Raw genomic sequence first — 21,644 nt, 5'->3', positions numbered from 1 at the left:
AGATCAAGCTGAGGAATGCATTAAGGTAAAACATGTGCAGCCTTTAGAAACACTTTAATGTAAAGGGAATCCATAAATTGAAGGATGGAAAGTGTACTTCTTCAGTAGATAGTGGACATTCGCATCTCCCAGCAGTAAATTATTTTATAAACAGTATCTTTGCCAGCAGTATACTGAACTGCTGCACCCAAGCAATATACACTATTCCTTTAAGATGTATACATTTTGTATACATCTCCTAAGCTTTTCTAATTTTCATGAAATCGCTTTTTTTTTACTGTTTTCCTACCTTAATGTCCTCCATTAAAGTGTTGCTAAACCCACAGCAGTAAAATCAGTCTGTATATGCAGTAAATCATGCTTGTTATACTCATTGTGGAACTTAAGGGGTTAATCCTCTGCATTGTGTAAAAAGGTTTTTTGATCCTGTCTTCTCCGATCCTTCCCTTCTTTTACTGTCCCCAATCCATCTGCTGATAGCACAGAGCCCTAGGAGGCACTCTGCACATGCTAAGTTTGGTGTGTATTGCTAGAGGGTACATGTGATCAGCACAGGGCCAATCAGCACTGTCCAGATAAAGGGTTAGGGGTTTAGGGGTTATGTAGACTCATGGAACAGTCAGAGGAGAATGAAAACTCCTCCTACAAGCTTTAACCAGTGCTCAGCCAGACACTGATAGACTTCACAAGACTGCTGTTTACTGCTAATGAGAAAAAGTATTTAGCAGTTTATATTTACTAAAATAATTTAATTTCCATGTTCTGTGTACTGTGGGAGACCAGATATAGTGAATGCAGAGTCCTGGGTTTTGTAAAACTTTAAGCTTTCTGCTGCATTTAAAAATCTGAGCTTTCTGGACCCATTTTTTATCTGAATTGACTCTATTTACATCCAGCTGCCCATAGACTACCATGGAGCTTCCAATCAAGCCTATAAAAGGAGAACAATATAATGTCCATAGAGAAAGAGAAATTCCAGATGAAGATCCCAATGTGCAAGTGATATCCAATAATGATGAGTGACTCATATAGTGATAAAAATCCACCACCAGTATCGCTAGCCGCTCACCTCAGCGAGTGGACCCCTGAATAAATTCAGTCAGGTCTCAAACAGCCTTTCCCACACTGGGAGATGTACAGGAGCAGGTAACTGGAACCAGGTGGCTTGCGGTCTCGTGGAACGATCACATGCAATAGAATAAATAACATCTAGTGCTCTCTGTCTCTAGCTTAAAAGTATTTATTAAAAAGTAGGTCAACTTACAAGGCAGGCACTGTACCCCAGTGCGAAGGATGCAAGCGTGTAAGATACTCCACGAGAATCAATGAGCAGGGCGCGGGTGACGTCACGAGTCACGTGGTAATGTTCCGTACGCGTTACGTCCCTTGTGATGGGCGGGACTTCTTCAGCCTGCGACGGCATGACGTGGTGCACCCGCTTTAAATAGCTCAGCTGATCACGGCAGCCAATAGAGCAAATAGTATACTTATTGCCATGGTAACCATTACTAGAGAGCGGAAGTATTAGCTCTCATGATTGAACCATGGAGGGATTCGCTATAACAATGATATATCACTGTAGCTGAACCCTAAAAATTAATTAAACTTATAAGATGCTACTAAGTATAACTAATATAAATGTGACCAACTCCCTCTGAGGGAGTCAAATATATGTGACAACCCGTGTCCTTGCTCGATTTCGTGGAACATCCTATTCACATAAAAAGACAATATCCATATATTTCAGAAATATAAAAATTCATATAAAAAACTTCATATAAAATTCATGTGTAGTTAACGATCTGAAATAAAGCAATTTACGTCAAACTCGACGTTTAAGCCTCTCGGCAAAAGGACCTTGGTCTCATGGATCCAATGGGATTCCCTGCGGCTGAGCTGGCGGAGAAAGTTACCCCCCCCTCCAATGTTTGTTAACTTTTTCAATCCCCCAGAATTTTAATCCTCTGGGGTTTTGGGCATGCACCATTTTGAAATGTTTCGAAACATTGTGGGTTTTTAGTCCTTTCTTGATATTATTAACATGCTCGCCTAAACGTACATGCAGGGGCCTGGAAGTCCTTCCAATATATTGGAGGCCACATCCACACTCCAACATATATACAACTCCAACTGTAGTACAGGTAATCAATTGGTCAATTTTATATTCCCTGCCTGTTGAGGTCGCAACAAATTGTTTACGTTTTTTGTCATTACATTTAGAGTGTCTGCAGGCTGTACATCGCCCGCAGGCATAGAAACCGGAGAGGAAGGAGAATAATCTATTATCTGCTTGTACGGGGGGATCTACCACTCCAGGTGCTAGACGGTCTCTTAAAGACGGAGCTTTCTTGTAAATAAAAGACGGACGTGGTGGCAGTAGAGGACCCAGCACACGGTCCTGTTTCAAGATTGGCCAGTTTTTAACAACCAGTTTTTCAAATTGCTTGTACTGGACATTATAATTCAGTAACATTTTAAAATTAGGGACATTAGTACTGGTATCTCTGACTTTATTGGAGATCAGTTCTGACCTATCCATGGCTAAAACTTTCTCCATGTCGCTCATTAGGGCTAGTTGATCATAGCCTTTTTCCTGAAACTTCGAGGTAAGTAACATGGATTGAGAGACAAATTCACTGACATCTGTACAGTTTCGTCTGAGCCTTACAAATTGTCCCTTAGGGATGTTACATAGCCATGATTTATGATGGCAACTCTCTAATGGAATGAAAGAGTTTCGATCAGTGGGTTTTCGATAGTTACATAATGTAAACTTGTTCTCTTCCCTCCGGATCTCCAAGTCAAGGAACACTATTTTATCCTCACTAAAATTCCAAGTCAATTTGATATTTTTGGTATTGGCATCTAAAGTTTGTACAAAGGTAGCTAGACTGGAATGGTCTCCCTCCCAGACCAATACCAGATAGTCTATGTACCGTTTATAACAAACTAATTGTGGGGGACGGTGCCTAAAAACTACATCCTCCTCCCAGTGGGCCATGAACAAGTTGGCCACACTGGGAGCAAAGCGGGCACCCATCGCAACGCCCCTCTTTTGTAAATAAAAATGACGACTGAACCAAAAATAGTTCTTTTCTAAACAGAAGTGTAAACTCTTTAATAGAAAGTTCTTATGTTTACTTGAGAGGTCGGAAAACTTGGATAAGGCCCATTGTACTGAAGATACAGCATCATCATGACCAATAATGGTGTATAAAGACCCTACGTCGGCTGTAGCCAAAATACAAGGAGAGGAACAACTGATGGATTCCATGATTTGAATTACATGTTTCGTATCCTTCAGGAATGCTTCAGTTTGATTCACTAGCGGTTGAAGGAAATGGTCTATATATTGACCCACCCTGGAGGAGATGGAGTCAATGCCATTGATAATAGGCCTACCAGGGGGGTCAGAGATATCCTTATGGATTTTCGGAAGACAATAAATAATGGGAGTTCTGCAAAATAGGGGGTCCAAATAGGACGCCTCCTTCTTTGTCAGAATCCCCAATGTCCTTCCTTCTTCCACAAGCCAGTGTAATTCGTCCTTGTAGCTCAACATTGGGTCCTTATTAAGAATCTGATAAGTATCTGGGTCATCCAGCAGTCTAACAAGCTCTGCAAGATATTTGGATTTGTCCAGGATAACTAGACCCCCACCCTTATCTGCTGGGCGTATAATTATGTCATTTCTAGCCTCCAGAGTTTTCATACCTTGCCTGATATACTGTGGGTCCATTACCTTTCTTACTTTCATCTTGTCTAGGTCATTAAACAACATGTTTTTGAACACTTCCAAATATTTATTATCCGGGTTCAAAGGATTGAAAGTAGATTTATTCCTTAAACCGGAATGTGAACCTTTTGTAATGGCAGGGATTCTGGTAGGGTTCGACAGAAAGTACTTTCTCATATTTAAATTCCTGACAAATTTGTGGATACTCACATAAGTTTGAAATTTGCTCATGTTGTGAACCGGAGCGAATTTGAGTCCTCTGTCAAGAACTCTCATTTCATTTTCACTCAAGACACAACTGCTCAAATTGTATATACCTGAGCCAATGGGGACTAGTGGGGCTTTTTCTTTTTGTAATCTCCTGCCCCCTCTCCTTCCTCTCTCCCTCTTTTTCTGGAAAGGTCTTTTGTTTGTGGGGATGGTTGCGATTGATGTCTCCACCATTCCATATGGTTGGGTGGAGGCATCGGGGCTCCCCTCCCCGGCCCACTCTGGGCCCCTGAAAAATCCTCTTCATCATTGGAATTATGATGATGAAGCGGGGTAAATCTATTTGATAAGGGTAATGGTTCCCCACGTGTAGGTTGGGGCATATCCCTTCTTCCATAATTGTTAGAATAGTCATGGTGGTCATAGTAATTCTGCCTATGGTTTTCCCATCTGCGAGGGGATTCATAATTTTGTTGATAATAGGAATAATAAGGGGTATCCCTAATAGGGGTCCCTGGGGGGCCATGTTGTTTGCCTTTCCCTCTCTTCCCCTTAAAATCCCTTCTCTTGGTTAAACCTCCTCTGTTATTAGAGGGTGCAGAAGGGAGATGGTTATAGGAATTGGACATAGCTGGTGGAAGTCTACCTGAATTAGAATTCGGTTCCACCGGAGGTGGATTGGGATTTACCTCTGATATAGTGGGGGCAGGACCAGTTTGCCACTTAAAAATGTTGCCATTCCTAAAATCATCACAATCTCTAATATATTTTTTCTTTTTCTTATTCTGAGTTTCAACATCCCATTTAGCAAGCCTGTTGCCAAGGTCAGTAGACAATTTTTTAAACTCTTCGCTATTTTTATAAGGCTCGATGGATTTCCTGAGATCTTTATACACCATTATTGGTCATGATGATGTTGTATCTTCAGTACAATGGGCCTTATCCAAGTTTTCCGACCTCTCAAGTAAACATAAGAACTTTCTATTAAAGAGTTTACGCTTCTGTTTAGAAAAGAACTATTTTTGGTTCAGTCGTCATTTTTATTTACAAAAGAGGGGCGTTGCGATGGGTGCCCGCTTTGCTCCCAGTGTGGCCAACTTGTTCATGGCCCACTGGGAGGAGGATGTAGTTTTTAGGCACCGTCCCCCACAATTAGTTTGTTATAAACGGTACATAGACGATCTGGCATTGGTCTGGGAGGGAGACCATTCCAGTCTAGCTACCTTTGTACAAACTTTAGATGCCAATACCAAAAATATCAAATTGACTTGGAATTTTAGTGAGGATAAAATAGTGTTCCTTGACTTGGAGATCCGGAGGGAAGAGAACAAGTTTACATTATGTAACTATCGAAAACCCACTGATCGAAACTCTTTCATTCCATTAGAGAGTTGCCATCATAAATCATGGCTATGTAACATCCCTAAGGGACAATTTGTAAGGCTCAGACGAAACTGTACAGATGTCAGTGAATTTGTCTCTCAATCCATGTTACTTACCTCTAAGTTTCAGGAAAAAGGCTATTATCAACTAGCTCTAATGAGCGACATGGAGAAAGTTTTAGCCATGGATAGGTCAGAACTGATCTCCAATAAAGTCAGAGATACCAGTACTAATGTCCCTAATTTTAAAATGTTACTGAATTATAATGTCCAGTACAAGCAATTTGAAAAACTGGTTGTTAAAAACTGGCCAATCTTGAAACAGGACCGTGTGCTGGGTCCTCTACTGCCACCACGTCCGTCTTTTATTTACAAGAAAGCTCCGTCTTTAAGAGACCGTCTAGCACCTGGAGTGGTAGATCCCCCCGTACAAGCAGATAATAGATTATTCTCCTTCCTCTCCGGTTTCTATGCCTGCGGGCGATGTACAGCCTGCAGACACTCTAAATGTAATGACAAAAAACGTAAACAATTTGTTGCGACCTCAACAGGCAGGGAATATAAAATTGACCAATTGATTACCTGTACTACAGTTGGAGTTGTATATATGTTGGAGTGTGGATGTGGCCTCCAATATATTGGAAGGACTTCCAGGCCCCTGCATGTACGTTTAGGCGAGCATGTTAATAATATCAAGAAAGGACTAAAAACCCACAATGTTTCGAAACATTTCAAAATGGTGCATGCCCAAAACCCCAGAGGATTAAAATTCTGGGGGATTGAAAAAGTTAACAAACATTGGAGGGGGGGTAACTTTCTCCGCCAGCTCAGCCGCAGGGAATCCCATTGGATCCATGAGACCAAGGTCCTTTTGCCGAGAGGCTTAAACGTCGAGTTCGACGTAAATTGCTTTATTTCAGATCGTTAACTACACATGAATTTTATATGAAGTTTTTTATATGAATTTTTATATTTCTGAAATATATGGATATTGTCTTTTTATGTGAATAGGATGTTCCACGAAATCGAGCAAGGACACGGGTTGTCACATATATTTGACTCCCTCAGAGGGAGTTGGTCACATTTATATTAGTTATACTTAGTAGCATCTTATAAGTTTAATTAATTTTTAGGGTTCAGCTACAGTGATATATCATTGTTATAGCGAATCCCTCCATGGTTCAATCATGAGAGCTAATACTTCCGCTCTCTAGTAATGGTTACCATGGCAATAAGTATACTATTTGCTCTATTGGCTGCCGTGATCAGCTGAGCTATTTAAAGCGGGTGCACCACGTCATGCCGTCGCCGCTGAAGAAGTCCCGCCCATCACAAGGGACGTAACGCGTACGGAACATTACCACGTGACTCGTGACGTCACCCGCGCCCTGCTCATTGATTCTCGTGGAGTATCTTACACGCTTGCATCCTTCGCACTGGGGTACAGTGCCTGCCTTGTAAGTTGACCTACTTTTTAATAAATACTTTTAAGCTAGAGACAGAGAGCACTAGATGTTATTTATTCTATTGCATGTGATCGTTCCACGAGACCGCAAGCCACCTGGTTCCAGTTACCTGCTCCTGTACATCTCCCAGTGTGGGAAAGGCTGTTTGAGACCTGACTGAATTTATTCAGGGGTTCACTCGCTGAGGTGAGCGGCTAGCGATACTGGTGGTGGATTTTTATCACTATATGAGTCACTCATCATTATTGGATATCACTTGCACATTGGGATCTTCATCTGGAATTTCTCTTTCTCTATGGACATTATATTGTTCTCCTTTTATGGACATTTTAGTTAATTGAATATCTTTAGGGACATTGTTAGCGCTGTACTGCTTTTTTACATTTTGCTCTGTTGGATTTGATAAATTTTATCCTCAGTATTCAGCTGCTTTAGTATATTGCACAAGTGATTAGCGCTGGTTGAATTTCTTCTTTTATTTCCAATCAAGCCTACCTGAAAAACTATTTTTTTTTTCCCCTTGGATTTAACCGTGGTCTTGTTTATACCTGTTGTTAGCCTTCCAATGCTTATCATTGCGATAGCCAGCTATAGATGAGGGCAAGTGTCATCTTTTTTGTATCTTTTTTGTGTTGCTACCTGAAAAACTAACCATAGGCCCCATAGGCTTACCACCTATGGGGCCTCACGCTACAGGTGTTGTTATCCTAATTCCTATATCACTGCTGGGAATCAGTTTAACCACTTCGGAAGGTTTTACCCCCTTCATGACCGGGGCATTTTTTACTATTCAGCACTGTGCTACTTTAACTAGCAATTGCGTGGTCATGCAAAACTCTACACAAATGAAATTTATATCATTTTTTTTTCAAACTAATAGAGCTTTCTTTTGTATTTCATCACCAATGTTTTTTTTTAATTACATAAAACGAAAAAAAAGACAGAAAATGTTGAAAACAAAACCAATATTTTCTACTTTCTGTTATAAAACCTATCCAACATAATAATCAAAAAAATCTAATTTCTTCATAATAAAAAGTGTATATTAATTGGTTTGTGTAAAAGGTATAGCATCAATAAACTACTGTATATCCACTTCACGCAAAACGTCGTACCCGTACATCAGTACTTTGACGCTAAATACCGGGATTATAGCAGTAGCTAGCTGCCATAACCCCGGTATCTTTGGGAATGGCATGCGTTTCTTTTTTCTGTTCAAACTTTTTTATTGAAAAGAAGACATAATGCTTAACAGGCACTACATATGTCATACATAGTACTAGGTGTTACACATTTTTTCCCCAGTGGAGGTTGTGAAAAAATAATTTTCGGGGATAAGTTATGAAGTAAAGTCCGGGGACAAACTTTTCGCAGAGATAGCTGTGGACATAGTATAACAGTTTCCTATTACGGCTAGATAACAAAACAGGATTTATAAAATGAACAATAACGAAAGTTGAGTGTTAGAACTTTCACATGGAAAGTAGATCTGCGAACATATATAAAGTTAAAGATTGGTAGACTTTGTATAATCTACAGTAAAGTTACCTGTAAAAAGAGCGTAAGAGGAAAAAGAGAGTGAAGAGGAGGAAATCAGAAGAATGAAAAGTATAGGAAAGATAGAGAAAGATTGGGGAAAGATAAGGAGGGGGAAGGGGTGGTTGGGGGGAGCGCATGAACATCCAGTTCACCGACACGTCTGCCTGTGTTTATGGTGGGCTGCTTAAGGTTTGAGGAGGTTCTTATCAAAATCTGGGGGTAAAAAATGTTCAGTCCAGGGGTTCCAAATTTTGAGATGTTGGGGGATCCTATCCAGTATCGTGGCTTCTATTTTGCTGTGAATCATTGCCTGGGTAACCCTATTTTTGACCTCAGCTAGGGAGAGTTTCGGGGTTTTCCAGGCCCTAGCTATTGTCTGTTTAGCTGCTGTTGTGAGCTGAAGGAGAAGGCGGGTCTGAGATCTGGTGAAATCTGATGGGATAAGATTCAACAGTGCTATAGCCAGGTCAGGATCAATTCGCTGTTGAAATAGTGTGGAGGCCATTTGGAAAATCACTGCCCAAAGTTCCTGAACTATTGAGCATGTCCACCATATATGTGCATGGGTACCTCGCTCATTACAGCCGCGGAAACAAGTAGCTGGATAATTTGGGAGAAATTTAGAAATCCTGGCAGGAACTAGGTACCACCTCATAAGTACTTTGTAATTCGCCTCTTGTGCGATTACATTTTGGGAGGATAATTTCGTATTGGACCAAATGTCAGACCAGTCCTCTGCATCAAGGTCTAATGCGAGGTCTGTGGACCACTGCGCAGCATATGAGGGAAGGTTGGTTGGGGGAAAGGTCAGATGAGCACATAAAAGAGAAATTAGACCAGGGGCGTGAGGGTCGGAGTTGCAAATCCCTTCAAAAATGGATAAATCATCTAATGAAGAATGTGTACCTATTGTTGTTTGGATAAAATGGGATATCTGTAGGTATCGAAAGACTTCTGTGGTGGAGATATCAGCTAGGTTTTGTAATGAGGCAAACGATTTAATATCGGATCCAGAAACAAAATCGCATATGCGATATAGTCCTGCCCTGTGCCAGATTTGAAATGAGCTCGGGTTAACTTGGGCTGGGTAGAATTTCGGATGGTCTAGATAAGAGAGTAATGGGGAATGCGGAGATTGTAGTTTAAAGGGACCTCAGAGTTTGTCCCATAGCTTAAGAGAGTGTCTCGTTATAGGGTTACTAATTGAGCCACGAGTCGTAGGGGGCAACCATAGTAGGTTAGATATTTTGAGTGGGTGTAGGTCAATAGCTACCAAACTGACCCAAAGTGGGATTTCATTTTGTGCATGATATAGTGTAATTTGGGCCAGCTGGGCGGCGTGGAAATATCCCATAAAATTGGGAAGACCTAACACCCCCCTTAATTTTACTACGAAGCAAAACTGTTTTAGAAACTCTAGGTCTAATTGGGCCCCAAATGTATTTGGACACTCGTGTTTGAATGATTCGATGATAGTAAGAGGGAATTGGAATCGGAAGGACTCTACATAAGTAAAGCAGTTTTGGAAGTAAGGACATCTTTACAGCCGCTATCCGGCCTAGCCAAGAGGTGCATATCGGACGCCACGCTTCTAATAGGGCTGTTAGGTGTTTTAACATGAGGAGATAGTTGGTTCTAAAAAGGTGGACCGGGTCGCTGGTTAGTTTAATACCAAGATAAGCTATTGACGCTGGAGCCCAAGTAAAGGGGAAGAATTCCTTTATATATTCTAATTCAGACTGTGGCAAAGATACGATGAGAGCCTTTGATTTAGATTGGTTAACTTCCAGACCTGATATTAGGCCAAATTTGTCTAGAAGGTAAATTAGGTTGGGGAGTGTAGTTCGAGGAGAAGTGACGAATAGTAGTGCGTCGTCTGCAAATAAGCATAACTTGTGTGATGTAGAGGCTATATCAAGGCCTTTGATGTTTGGGTTTGCCCTTAGGAGGGCTGCTAGGGGTTCTATCGCCAGTGCGAATACAAGGGGAGAGAGGGGGCACCCCTGTCTAGTACCTCGTAAAATTTGGAAACAGTCTGAACGGTATCCTGAGTATTTAACATAAGCTTGTGGTTGGTTATATAAGGAGTTAACCCACTGTAAAAAATTGGGACCAAATCCCCATCTCTGGAGTACATAGTTAAGATAGGGCCATGAGACTGTGCGTTTCTTTTTAAGATAAAAGTAGTTTCTGCGGTGGATTCACCGCAAGATCACTTTTATCGGTGGCAGGAGAGTTGATAATTTTTTTTTTTCAAGTCACATTTGATTTTTTTTTTAATGCATTTTAGTGTACATATGAGATGTGAGGTCTTTTTGACCCCAGATCTCATATTTAAGAGGTCCTGTCATGCTTTTTTTCTATTACAAGGGATGTTTACATCCCTTGTAATAGGACTAAAAGTGACCCCAATTTTTTTTTTTTTTAAAGACAGTGCTAAAATAAAAAGTTAAATAAATAAGAAAAAAATAAAAATAAATTTAAAGTGTCCCATCCCGACGAGCTCGTGAGCATAAGCGAACGCATACGTGAGTAGCGCCCACATATGAAAACGGTGTTCAAACCACACATGTGAGGTATCGCTACGATCGTTAGAGTGAGAGCAATAATTCTAGCCCTGGACCTTTTCTGTAGCTCAAACCTGGTAATCTGTAGACATTTTTAAACATCGCCTATGGAGATTTTTAAGGGTAAAAGTTTGTCGCCGTCCCACGAGCGGGCGAAATTTTGAAGCATGACATGTTGGGTATCAATTTACTTGAGGTAACATTATCTTTCACAATATAAAAAAAAATGGGCTAACTTTACTTATTTTTTAATTCAAAAAAGTGTATTTTTTCCAAAAAAAGTGCGCTTGTAAGACCGCTAAGCAAATACGGTGAGACAGAAAGTATTGCAACGACCGCCATTTTATTCTCTAGGTTGCTAGAAAAAAATATATATAATGTTTGGGGGTTCCAAGTAATTTTCTAGCAAAAGAATCTGATTTTAACTTGTAAACAAGTTTCAAAAAGAGGCTCGGCCCTTAAGTGGATATACTGGAATTTACGCAGCTATAGACGCTATACTGTAACGGCGGTGATCAGCGACTCATAATGGGAATGTAATAGGGAGGCGGGCAATCTGGAGATAACAGACACTATCTGGGACGGTCACTAACTTGTTAGTAAAACTAATACAGTGATCATTGATAACACTATACACTGACACTGTACTAATGAGACTGGCTGGGAAAGGGGTTAACATCTAGTGGCAATCAAGGGGTTAACTGTGTGCCCAACAATGTGTAATGTGTGCTGCTTTTACTTTCTGATCAGGCTGTTTTTTTCTCCCTGCTTTTCAGATAAAAGAAACAGCCAGATTTCAGTTCTGTGTGTTTGTAAACACAGAATTCTGTGTGTGATTGGACACAACTGATCAGCTGATTTCAGCCAAAATTATTGGCTGAAATCTGCTGTCGAACTCATGCTGTGTCCAATCCAATGTCCAAACCAAGAACATAGGTGGCGACTAGGGATGAGCTTCGAGTTCGAGTCGAACTCATGTTCGACTCGAACATTGGCTGTTCGCAAGTTCGCCGAACAGCGAACAATTTGGGGTGTTCGCGGCAAATTCGAATGCCGCGGAACACCCTTTAAAAGTCTATGGGAGAAATCAAAAGTGCTAATTTTAAAGGCTAATATGCAAGTTATTGTCATAAAAAGTGTTTGGGGACCCAGGTCCTGCCCCAGGGGACATGGATCAATGCAAAAAAAAGTTTTAAAAACGTCCGTTTTTTCAGGAGCAGTGATTTTAATAATGCTTAAAGTCAAACAATAAAAGTGTAATATCCCTTTAAATTTCGTACCTGGGGGGTGTCTATAGTATGCCTGTAAAGGGGCGCATGTTTCCTGTGTTTAGAACAGTCTGACAGCAAAATGACATTTTGAAGGAAAAAACTCATTTAAAACTACCCGCGGCTATTGCATTGCCGACAATACACATAGAAGTTCATTGATAAAAACGGCATGGGAATTCCCCAAAGGGGAACCCCGAACCAAAATTAAAAAAAAAAAAAATGACGTGGGAGTCCCCCTAAATTCCATACCAGGCCCTTCAGGTCTGGTATGGATATTAAGGGGAACCCCGGCCAAAATTAAAAAAAAAAAAAATGACGTGGGGTTCCCCCTAAATTCCATACCAGACCCTTCAGGTCTGGTATGGATTTTAAGGGGAACCCCGCGCCAAAAAAAAAAAAAAAAAACGGCGTGGGGTCCCCCCAAAAATCCATACCAGACCCTTATCCGAGCACGCAACCTGGCAGGCCGCAGGAAAAGAGGGGGGACGAGAGTGCGCCCCCCCCTCCTGAACCGTACCAGGCCACATGCCCTCATCATTGGGAGGGTGCTTTGGGGTAGCCCCGCAAAACACCTTGTCCCCATGTTGATGAGGACAAGGGCCTCATCCCCACAACCCTGGCCGGTGGTTGTGGGGGTCTGCGGGTGGGGGGGCTTATCGGAATCTGGAAGCCCCCTTTAACAAGGGGACCCCCAGATCCCGGCCCCCCCCCTGTGTGAAATGGTAAGGGGGTACAAAAGTACCCCTACCATTACACTAAAAAACTGTCAAAAATGTTAAAAATGACAAGAGACAGTTTTTGACAATTCCTTTATTTAAATACTTCTTCTTTCTTCTATCTTCCTTCATCTTCTGGTTCTTCTGGTTCTTCTGGCTCTTCTGGTTCTTCCTCCGGCGTTCTCGTCCAGCATCTCCTCCGTGGCGTCTTCTATCTTCTTCTCCTCGGGCCGCTCCGCACCCATGGCATGGGGGGAGGCTCCCGCTCTTCTCTTCTTCTTCATCTTCTTCTCTTCTTCTCTTCTTCCGTCTTCTCTTCTTCATTTTCTTCTCCGGGCCGCTCCTCACACATGCTAGCATGGCGGGAGGCTCCCGCTGTGTGACGGCGCTCCTCGTCTGACAGTTCTGAAATAACGGGGGGCGGGGGCCACCCGGTGACCCCGCCCCCCTCTGACGCACGGTGACTTGACGGGACTTCCCTGTGACGTCACGGGGAATGCCACAGGGAAGTCCCGTCATGTCCCGTGCGTCAGAGGGGGGCGGGGTCACCGGGTGGCCCCGCGCCCCGTTATTTAAGAACTGTCAGACGAGGAGCGCCGTCACACAGCGGGAGCCTCCCTTCATGCCAGCATGGATGCGGAGCGGCCCGGAGAAGAAAATGAAGAAGAGAAGAAGAGAAGAAGATGAAGAAGAAGAGAAGAGCGGGAGCCTCCCCCCATGCCATGGGTGCGGAGCGGCCCGAGGAGAAGAAGATAGAAGACGCCGCGGAGGAGATGCTGGACGAGAACGCCGGAGGAAGAACCAGAAGAGCCAGAAGAACCAGAAGAACCAGAAGATGAAGGAAGATAGAAGAAAGAAGAAGTATTTAAATAAAGGAATTGTCAAAAACTGTCTCTTGTCATTTTTAACATTTTTGACAGTTTTTTAGTGAAATGGTAGGGGTACTTTTGTACCCCTTACCATTTCACACAGGGGGGGGGGCCGGGATCTGGGGGTCCCCTTGTTAAAGGGGGCTTCCAGATTCCGATAAGCCCCCCGCCCGCAGACCCCCACAACCACCGGCCAGGGTTGTGGGGATGAGGCCCTTGTCCTCATCAACATGGGGACAAGGTGTTTTGGGGGGCTACCCCAAAGCACCCTCCCAATGTTGAGGGCATGTGGCCTGGTACAGTTCAGGAGGGGGGGGGCCGCACTCTCGTCCCCCCCTCTTTTCCTGCAGCCTGCCAGGTTGCGTGCTCGGATAAGGGTCTGGTATGGATTCTTGGGGGGACCCCACGCCGTTTTTTTTTTTTTTTTGGCGCGGGGTTCCCCTTAAAATCCATACCGGTCTGGTATGGAATTTAGGGGGAACCCCACGTCATTTTTTTTTTTTAATTTTGGCCGGGGTTCCCCTTAATATTCATACCAGACCTGAAGGGCCTGGTATGGAATTTAGGGGGACTCCCACGTCATTTTTTTTTTTTTTAATTTTGGTTCGGGGTTCCCCTTTGGGGAATTCCCATGCCGTTTTTATCAATGAACTTCTATGTGTATTGTCGGCAATGCAATAGCCGCGGGTAGTTTTAAATGAGTTTTTTCCTTCAAAATGTCATTTTGCTGTCAGACTGTTCTAAACACAGGAAACATGCGCCCCTTTACAGGCATACTATAGACACCCCCCAGGTACGAAATTTAAAGGGATATTACACTTTTATTGTTTGACTTTAAGCATTATTAAAATCACTGCTCCTGAAAAAACGGCCGTTTTTAAAACTTTTTTTTGCATTGATCCATGTCCCCTGGGGCAGGACCCAGGTCCCCAAACACTTTTTATGACAATAACTTGCATATTAGCCTTTAAAATTAGCACTTTTGATTATTCATGTTCGTGTCCCATAGACTTTAAACGGTGTTCGCGTGTTCGAACGAACTTTTTTCCTGTTCGCATGTTCTGGTGCGAACCGAACAGGGGGGTGTTCGGCTCATCCCTAGTGGCGACATACAGGTACAGTGTCTGGCCTGCCAGTGCCACCCATCTGCAGTAAATCTACTGTGGGCAAGTGCCAAGTAGTTAATGTTAAAGTGAAATAAAATTATATTCTTATTCTTCAAAAATAATCCATATACATGTATAGCACAATCGTAAATATAGATTACAATTGATTGCAGTGCTGTGCCATAAATAATTAGTGCTCCAAAACATCAAATCATAATAAACCACACAATCATAGAATGCCAACTTATTATTAAATAAATAAAGGTCATATCAATATAACATATAACCTCCAATCTCTCACATGTTCTCAAAATAATTGTGCAAGAACGTAAATAAAATCAATAATCCAAAATTCACAGAATCCATTTATAATCCCAAAGTGTTCAAATGTGAAATATTTAAATGCAGTCTACGCTTTGAGATTATAAATGGATTCTGTGAATTTTGGATTATTGTTTTTAATTACGATCTTGCACAGTTATATTGCATGAGAACACATGAGAGATTGGAGGTTATATGTTATATTGATATGACCTTTATTTAGTTTTTACAAATTTACTTATTTTACTTTAATAACTTGGCACTTTATGATTATGCGGTAAAGAGCCACTCGTTTTAGTGGTGCTTTACTGCTGTTTAAGCTGCGCTTGATGGCTGCTAGCGGGGTGCTTTTAACCCCAAAAAAGGGGTTAAAAACTCCCATGTTGCTGAGCTTCCAAAGCGATTTTCAGGCGCTTCGCAAGTACTGCTCATTCATTGCAATGGGCAGGGGCGTTTTGGGAGCGCTGTATACAACGCTCCCAAACCGCCCTAAAGATGCTGTATGCAGGGCTTTTTCTAATGTCCCGCAAAAGCACCGCCCGGGTGTGAAAACAATGAATGGGAGGCAGTTTTCAGGCACTTTACAGGCGCTATTTCTAGTGCAAAAACGCCTGAAAACTGCCTCAGTGTAAAAGGGGTCTAATATAATTTTTTTCTTAAACCAGAGTTTAGTGTAACTTTAAAAATGGTTGATTTAAAAGAGAGAAAACATTTTGGGGGTTTTTTACAGTGCTATAGAAATTATGGATAAACCATTCGTAATATAAAACTTCACCATTTATTGGTACAAAGTTAAAATCAATCAGGTTAAAAATCAATACACATAGGTTACTTTGCACTGGTATGTTCACATAGAAGGTAATATCATGGTACATGTTCCCAACATGTTTTGCTCCCTAGGGGGATTTAAAAAACCACTGTTGATATGGAAACAATACCAAAAAACAATAAAGGTCAATCAATAATACAGTAATCAAACATTAATCAAACAAAATTACATACAGATATTAAATTATTCACTCTGTCAAACCATTGCATGTAACCATTAATGGCCAATGGCTGATTTAAATTAAACAACCCTGAACATCCACAGTAGTGCAAAAACAGCAAATTATCAGGTGGAGGCCAGACTGCCATTTATGGGAAAGAGTGGCACCTTTAACCAGAAGTTAACCTGAAGGCAGGAGACACCCCTACCACCCCATTTACTCAGACCATAAAAAATGAGTGTACACATATAACAGAATAAATCTACTGATGCTTTTTTCACACTATTCTTTTATACAAGCTTTTAAAAACAAATATTAACACCTCAGATCAAAAATGTATTGTAATAAAACGCTTTTGGTAATCAATCGGTACATTTATTTAGAGGTCTATACAATTGACAATGGCCCAAGAAGGAAAAAATTGCTTTAAAAATGGGGCATTTGGGGTGTATGAGTTATGTTTGCTGGAGCTGCTGGAAGTTGTGCTTTATCAGACTAGCATCCTTCATGTTTATTGACTTTATGCTTGCTTTCAACTTTTGTCACAAAAGACCTCTGCACTAGCACTATATACAGCATCAATAGCTTAAAGCATGAAAATATGCAAATCAGCCAAAGCAGGTTATGAGAGACCAAGCAAAGCCAGCTTGATTTTTCAAAAGGTTACAGCATGGCGGTAGTTGAAATTCTGGCAAACCTGTTGGTAGTTAGGAGTTGACATTTAATTACATCTGGGATCATTAGCCACATGCCTATCAATGCTGAGCCAAAATTTACAGCAGTGAAATTGAAACAAAATTTGTGTTAAATCACTGTAACTTATTGGGAGCTGTGAGGCTCATGGATAATACTAGCTGTTGGCACCACCAAGTATTCCTGCCGATGGGAGTATTAAGGATAAATCTAGCCTGGCTTTTCACTGAGCTCTGCCTTTGGAATGTGAATGTAAAACATCCCTGGCTGGGTCTGTGTGTACTTCTATCTATTATCACAAATGGACATTTTCTGTTTCTGTTCTTACAACTTTCATTGCTGCGTGTCAGAATATGAAATTACAGCATGCATTACTAAGCTATGAATTTTTTACAGCAGGCAATAATTGTATTTTAACGTACGCTAGAGATTTCCAGAAATGTAAAACAAAATGAAACATCGATAGGAGAAATCCTAATTACGAGGAAAGGCTTAGGCTTTGTGTCAAGTGATGTGAGAGGCAAGATACTTATATTTTCATGTGTCTTCAAATGCAGAAATAATAAACATATAGGGAACAGATTTTTTGAACCATCCTTAAGCACAGTGACAATCTCTGCACATTTCTTATAATTTCCTTTTCATCTTTAGGTCCTAAATGTACAGATTTCAGAAAGGATGCTTAGCAAGTGTTCTTTATGCTACATAGATGATATTCTTAAAATATAGCTTTTACCCCCCCCCCCCCCCCCCTCTATGACTAGCTTCCTCTTTGCCTCTTAAACCACCTTGATCCACTGTAAGAGGCCGATCTGTCTCATTAAACTTCTCTCTCCACTGTCTATGACCAGCTTATCAATAGGAATGGTGCAGCGCTAAAAAATATTAATGTAAAAAATGTCCCAATAAGAACCAAAATAAATGTGATCAAACAAAAGTCCTCTCCGTCAGGAAGAAATAATACAGTCCCAGACAGGTCAAATTTTGGCAAGACAAAAGTTTTGTCTATACAGAAATTGAACAACTTTACTGAAAATCCCAAAATATGTCAGCAAATTAAGTAGTGGTGCTGTGAGATCCAAATTTAATATCTTGTATGACTTCCATGAGCTTGAAGGACAGCATCCATGCGGTTTGGCAAGGATTCATACAATTTATTGATGAAGTCATCAGGAATAGCAAAGAAAACAGTCTTGCATGCCTCCCAGAGTTCATCAGTATATTCTTTGGTTTCGTCTTCCATGCTTCATCTTTCATCCTACACCACATATGCTCAATGATGTTCATGTCTGGTGACTGGGCTGGCCAATCCTGGAGCATCTTGATCTTCTTTGCCTTAAGGAACTTTGATGTGGAGATGGAAGTATACAATGGAGCACTATCCTGCTGCAAAATTTGGCCTTTTTTATGGTTGGGAATATAAGAGGTAGCTAAGATTTCTTGGTATTTTAGACTATTGATGTTGCCTTCCACCATGCAGATCCCTCGCACACCCCCATACTGGATGTAACCCCAGACCATGATTTTGCCTCCACCAAACTTCACTGTTTTCTGGGTAAATCTCGGCTCCATGCAGGTTCCAGTAGGTCTCCTGCAATATTTGCGGTGACTGTGGTGTAATTCAACAGAAGATTCATCTGAAAAATCCACCTTCTGCCCACTTTTCCAGAGTCCATCCTTTTAGCAGGCTGTGGCCCTTGGCAAATGCCACACGGGTTTTTCAATTGTCTTTTGTTTAGTGCTGGCTTATGGCCACTGATTCGACCATGGAGGCCATTTCGAGACAGAATCTGACAAACTGTTCTGGTTGACACAGGGACTTCAGGTGACCAGGTCTCGTGGAGCTCTGCTGCAGTGGAAAATGGGCTGGCCTTGGATTTTCGAGCCAACAAACGGTCCTCTCGAGCAGTTGTCTTGCGGGGTCGGCCTGACCTGGCCTTGTCCAAAACGTCTCCAGTCTCTTCAAATCTTTTTTTTATCCTCTGAACTTGACGCTGAGACACATTGAAGGTGTCTGCCACATCAGCAGTGGATCTGGTCTTCAGCCTCTTGATAATCAACACTTTAGTCTCCGGGTGAATCTTAGGCATGTTTGCAGAGGTCTAGTTGCAGTTGAGAAGGTCTAGTGTACTGGTGTTCTTTTTATACACACCTGAGACCTAATTGATCCATTATTAGTCACAGGTGAAGCTCATATAACAAGGTGACAACACTTATGTCTTGGCAAAAATTGACTCAATGGGCTTTACCAAGCTGTGAATATTAGAATACTTTTTGTCAGTTTCGTTTTGCACTGAAACATTATTACAAAAGCTGTTGGGGTTAAAATGACCCATTTCTTGTAACAAAATCTTGATTAGAAATATATTTCAGCGGCACTTCAGGTCAATTTGTACACAAGCGACAAGACTTTTGTCAGGGACTGTACTCTAATCAGCGAGATCCATATTGAAAGGAGACACAGAAGAGAGATGAAAACACCGTCACCAACACCCAAACAAACTGACCCTTACCGTCAGTGTATGGGTTATACACATGTGTAGAAAAAAGGCAGTCTTCATAGAATAAACCAACGATCTTCTAATGGAGTAGCACCAACATATTCCCACTGAACTAAATGGAAGGCTTTAGATCTCCTTTTGGTAGCTGGATATTAAACCAAGTATACTCCAGTATGCATATGCACCTCAAGATCGTGGTACGTAGGGAATAAAAAGAAAACGCTCATTGCGCAATCTCCATAAACAAGGATAATTTATTGAAAAGATAAAAACCACTCACATTTAGTAAGAAGGTATACAGCAGTGTGAAGTGTACAGTGCTTCTAACCACAAAGATGGCCACCATGTCACCGTCCCACCGCGACCTGCGTCGCCAGTCTCTATCATCGCCCATGATGCGATGATAGAGACTGGAACAGTCCAAGTGGGTTTTGTCCTGTAATTTTATTTAGGAAGGCAGCAGATAAATACAGTTTCAATGCAAAAAGGGTTTGTACAGCAAACAAGGAAGACATCTACTTGTCTACTGTCAACGGGTTCCCCAAATCAAATAGGCAGGACATTTATCTTTTTAGTGTTCTTTCTGCAGTCAACCTTTTCACCCAGCAGCAGGCTCCCATGGCAGAAAGAGCAAGAGAGAGAATCCCAAGCCTCAGTCAGCTCACATATACAGTATAAGGGCCTCTGCACAGCTGAGATAAATAGTGAGGTCTGGTTACCAGATAATATTTGGACTTTGGAATGGAGGCTTTTCCTACCCAAGCCTCCAGTCTGTAAGACCCAGAACAGGACTTTTAAGATTCCAAGAAAACAAAAATGTGTAGGTGAGACGTCTAGGTGACAACACATATATATATCAACCACAATCTTGCCACCCAGTCCAGACTGAATATACAGTATACTTCTAGGAGCCCTCTACAAAAAAGAGTGCTAATTCCTAAAAACAATAACCCATAATAGCCAAATAAAATCAACGTTGTACTTGTTGGTAAATGTGAAATTCAGAAGGTCGGGAATATTTCAAACCTAGATGGGCAGTTTCAAAAATGTATTTTACTGAATGCCCCTTAAGCACTGTTAGTTTTGTGGGATTTACATTTTAGAAACTGTTTTCCAGTTCATTTTATTGTGTATCTCTTTTGGCAGTTGCTTTTTCGGGTCTGGGATTCACCTCCTTCTACCTGGCAGGAAAGCTGCATTGTTTTACAGACGTGGGGCAAGGAAAGAGCTGGCGTCTCTGTGCTGCCATTTTGCCTTTATATTGTGCTATGATGATTGCCCTCTCACGGATGTGTGACTACAAACACCACTGGCAAGGTAAGAAGTCTTGCATAAGGATCACTAAAGGGGCTAAAGCTTGCAGTCTATATTCTTCTTGACCTAAGGATTAAAATATCCATTGTGAATATAAGAAAGAGAACACTCCTATGACCTCATCCGTATTGGGGGATTGTAACTCAAAAAAAAGGAAGAAACAGGGCAAATGACAGCCAGGGCTGGACTGGGAAATAAAACCAGCCCTGAAAAAAATTTCACACCAGCCCCATAGCATTATTATACCAGCCCAGCATCATTATGTCATTTTCTTATTCATAAAAGGGAAAAACATGCATTTTAAAGCACATTTGAAGAGTGTATTATATATAGATAAGACAGATATGAAAGCACATAGGGCTTTATATATATATATATATATATATATATATATATATATATATATATATATATATATATATATATATATATATATAGCAGCAAATTCCAGTTAAAAGTGGAGAAGTGGAGCAATCATCAAGGGGGACACCAGGGACTCTGGGAATGTAGGGGGGCTCTGGTGACCAGAGACCACCTTCCGCAGAAAGATTACACAGGTACACAAAGGTAAGGGTGGGTGGGTTACTGATATGAGGAGGAACCTTTATATCAGTGCCCCCTTACATTATTGTATTCACTCCCCTCCTTACATCAGCGACCCCTCCCCTCAGACTGGCCTGGTGGCACTGTCACTGACCTCCGTTCAGGTGCACCGTGCAGGGCTCAGCCAGTTGGCTCTAGGTTAGTGGCTCTGGTTTTACACTATAGTCTCCTCTCCACAGTCCACACACATCTGAATTCTCCCATGACCCCCATCCTGGCGGCATTCCCACTCTTGAAACCCCTCCAGACTCCCTCAGAGACTGCAGACAAGAGATGGTCAGAGGTTGCAGACATGAGATGGTCAGAGGCTGCGGGCATGGTACAAGAGATCAATGCAGCCTCATTAGTGCCCATCAAATGC

General features: G+C 41.6%; 1 protein-coding gene across 1 annotated transcript in view; it reads left to right on the top strand.

Moving 5' to 3' along the window:
• PLPP4 (phospholipid phosphatase 4) overlaps positions 1-21,644 on the top strand; it is a 361,311-nt gene that overhangs the window by 319,047 nt on the left and 20,620 nt on the right. The window contains exon 6 of the mRNA XM_073596234.1: positions 20,513-20,683. Coding sequence (XP_073452335.1) covers positions 20,513-20,683 — 171 coding nt within the window. The remainder of the gene's footprint in view (positions 1-20,512; positions 20,684-21,644) is intronic.

This window comes from Aquarana catesbeiana, linkage group LG08, assembly GCF_042186555.1.
Source record: "Aquarana catesbeiana isolate 2022-GZ linkage group LG08, ASM4218655v1, whole genome shotgun sequence".
Taxonomy (NCBI): domain Eukaryota; kingdom Metazoa; phylum Chordata; class Amphibia; order Anura; family Ranidae; genus Aquarana; species Aquarana catesbeiana.
The sequence above is the reverse complement of the archived record's forward strand: the minus strand, read 5'-3'. Positions and strand labels throughout refer to the sequence as shown.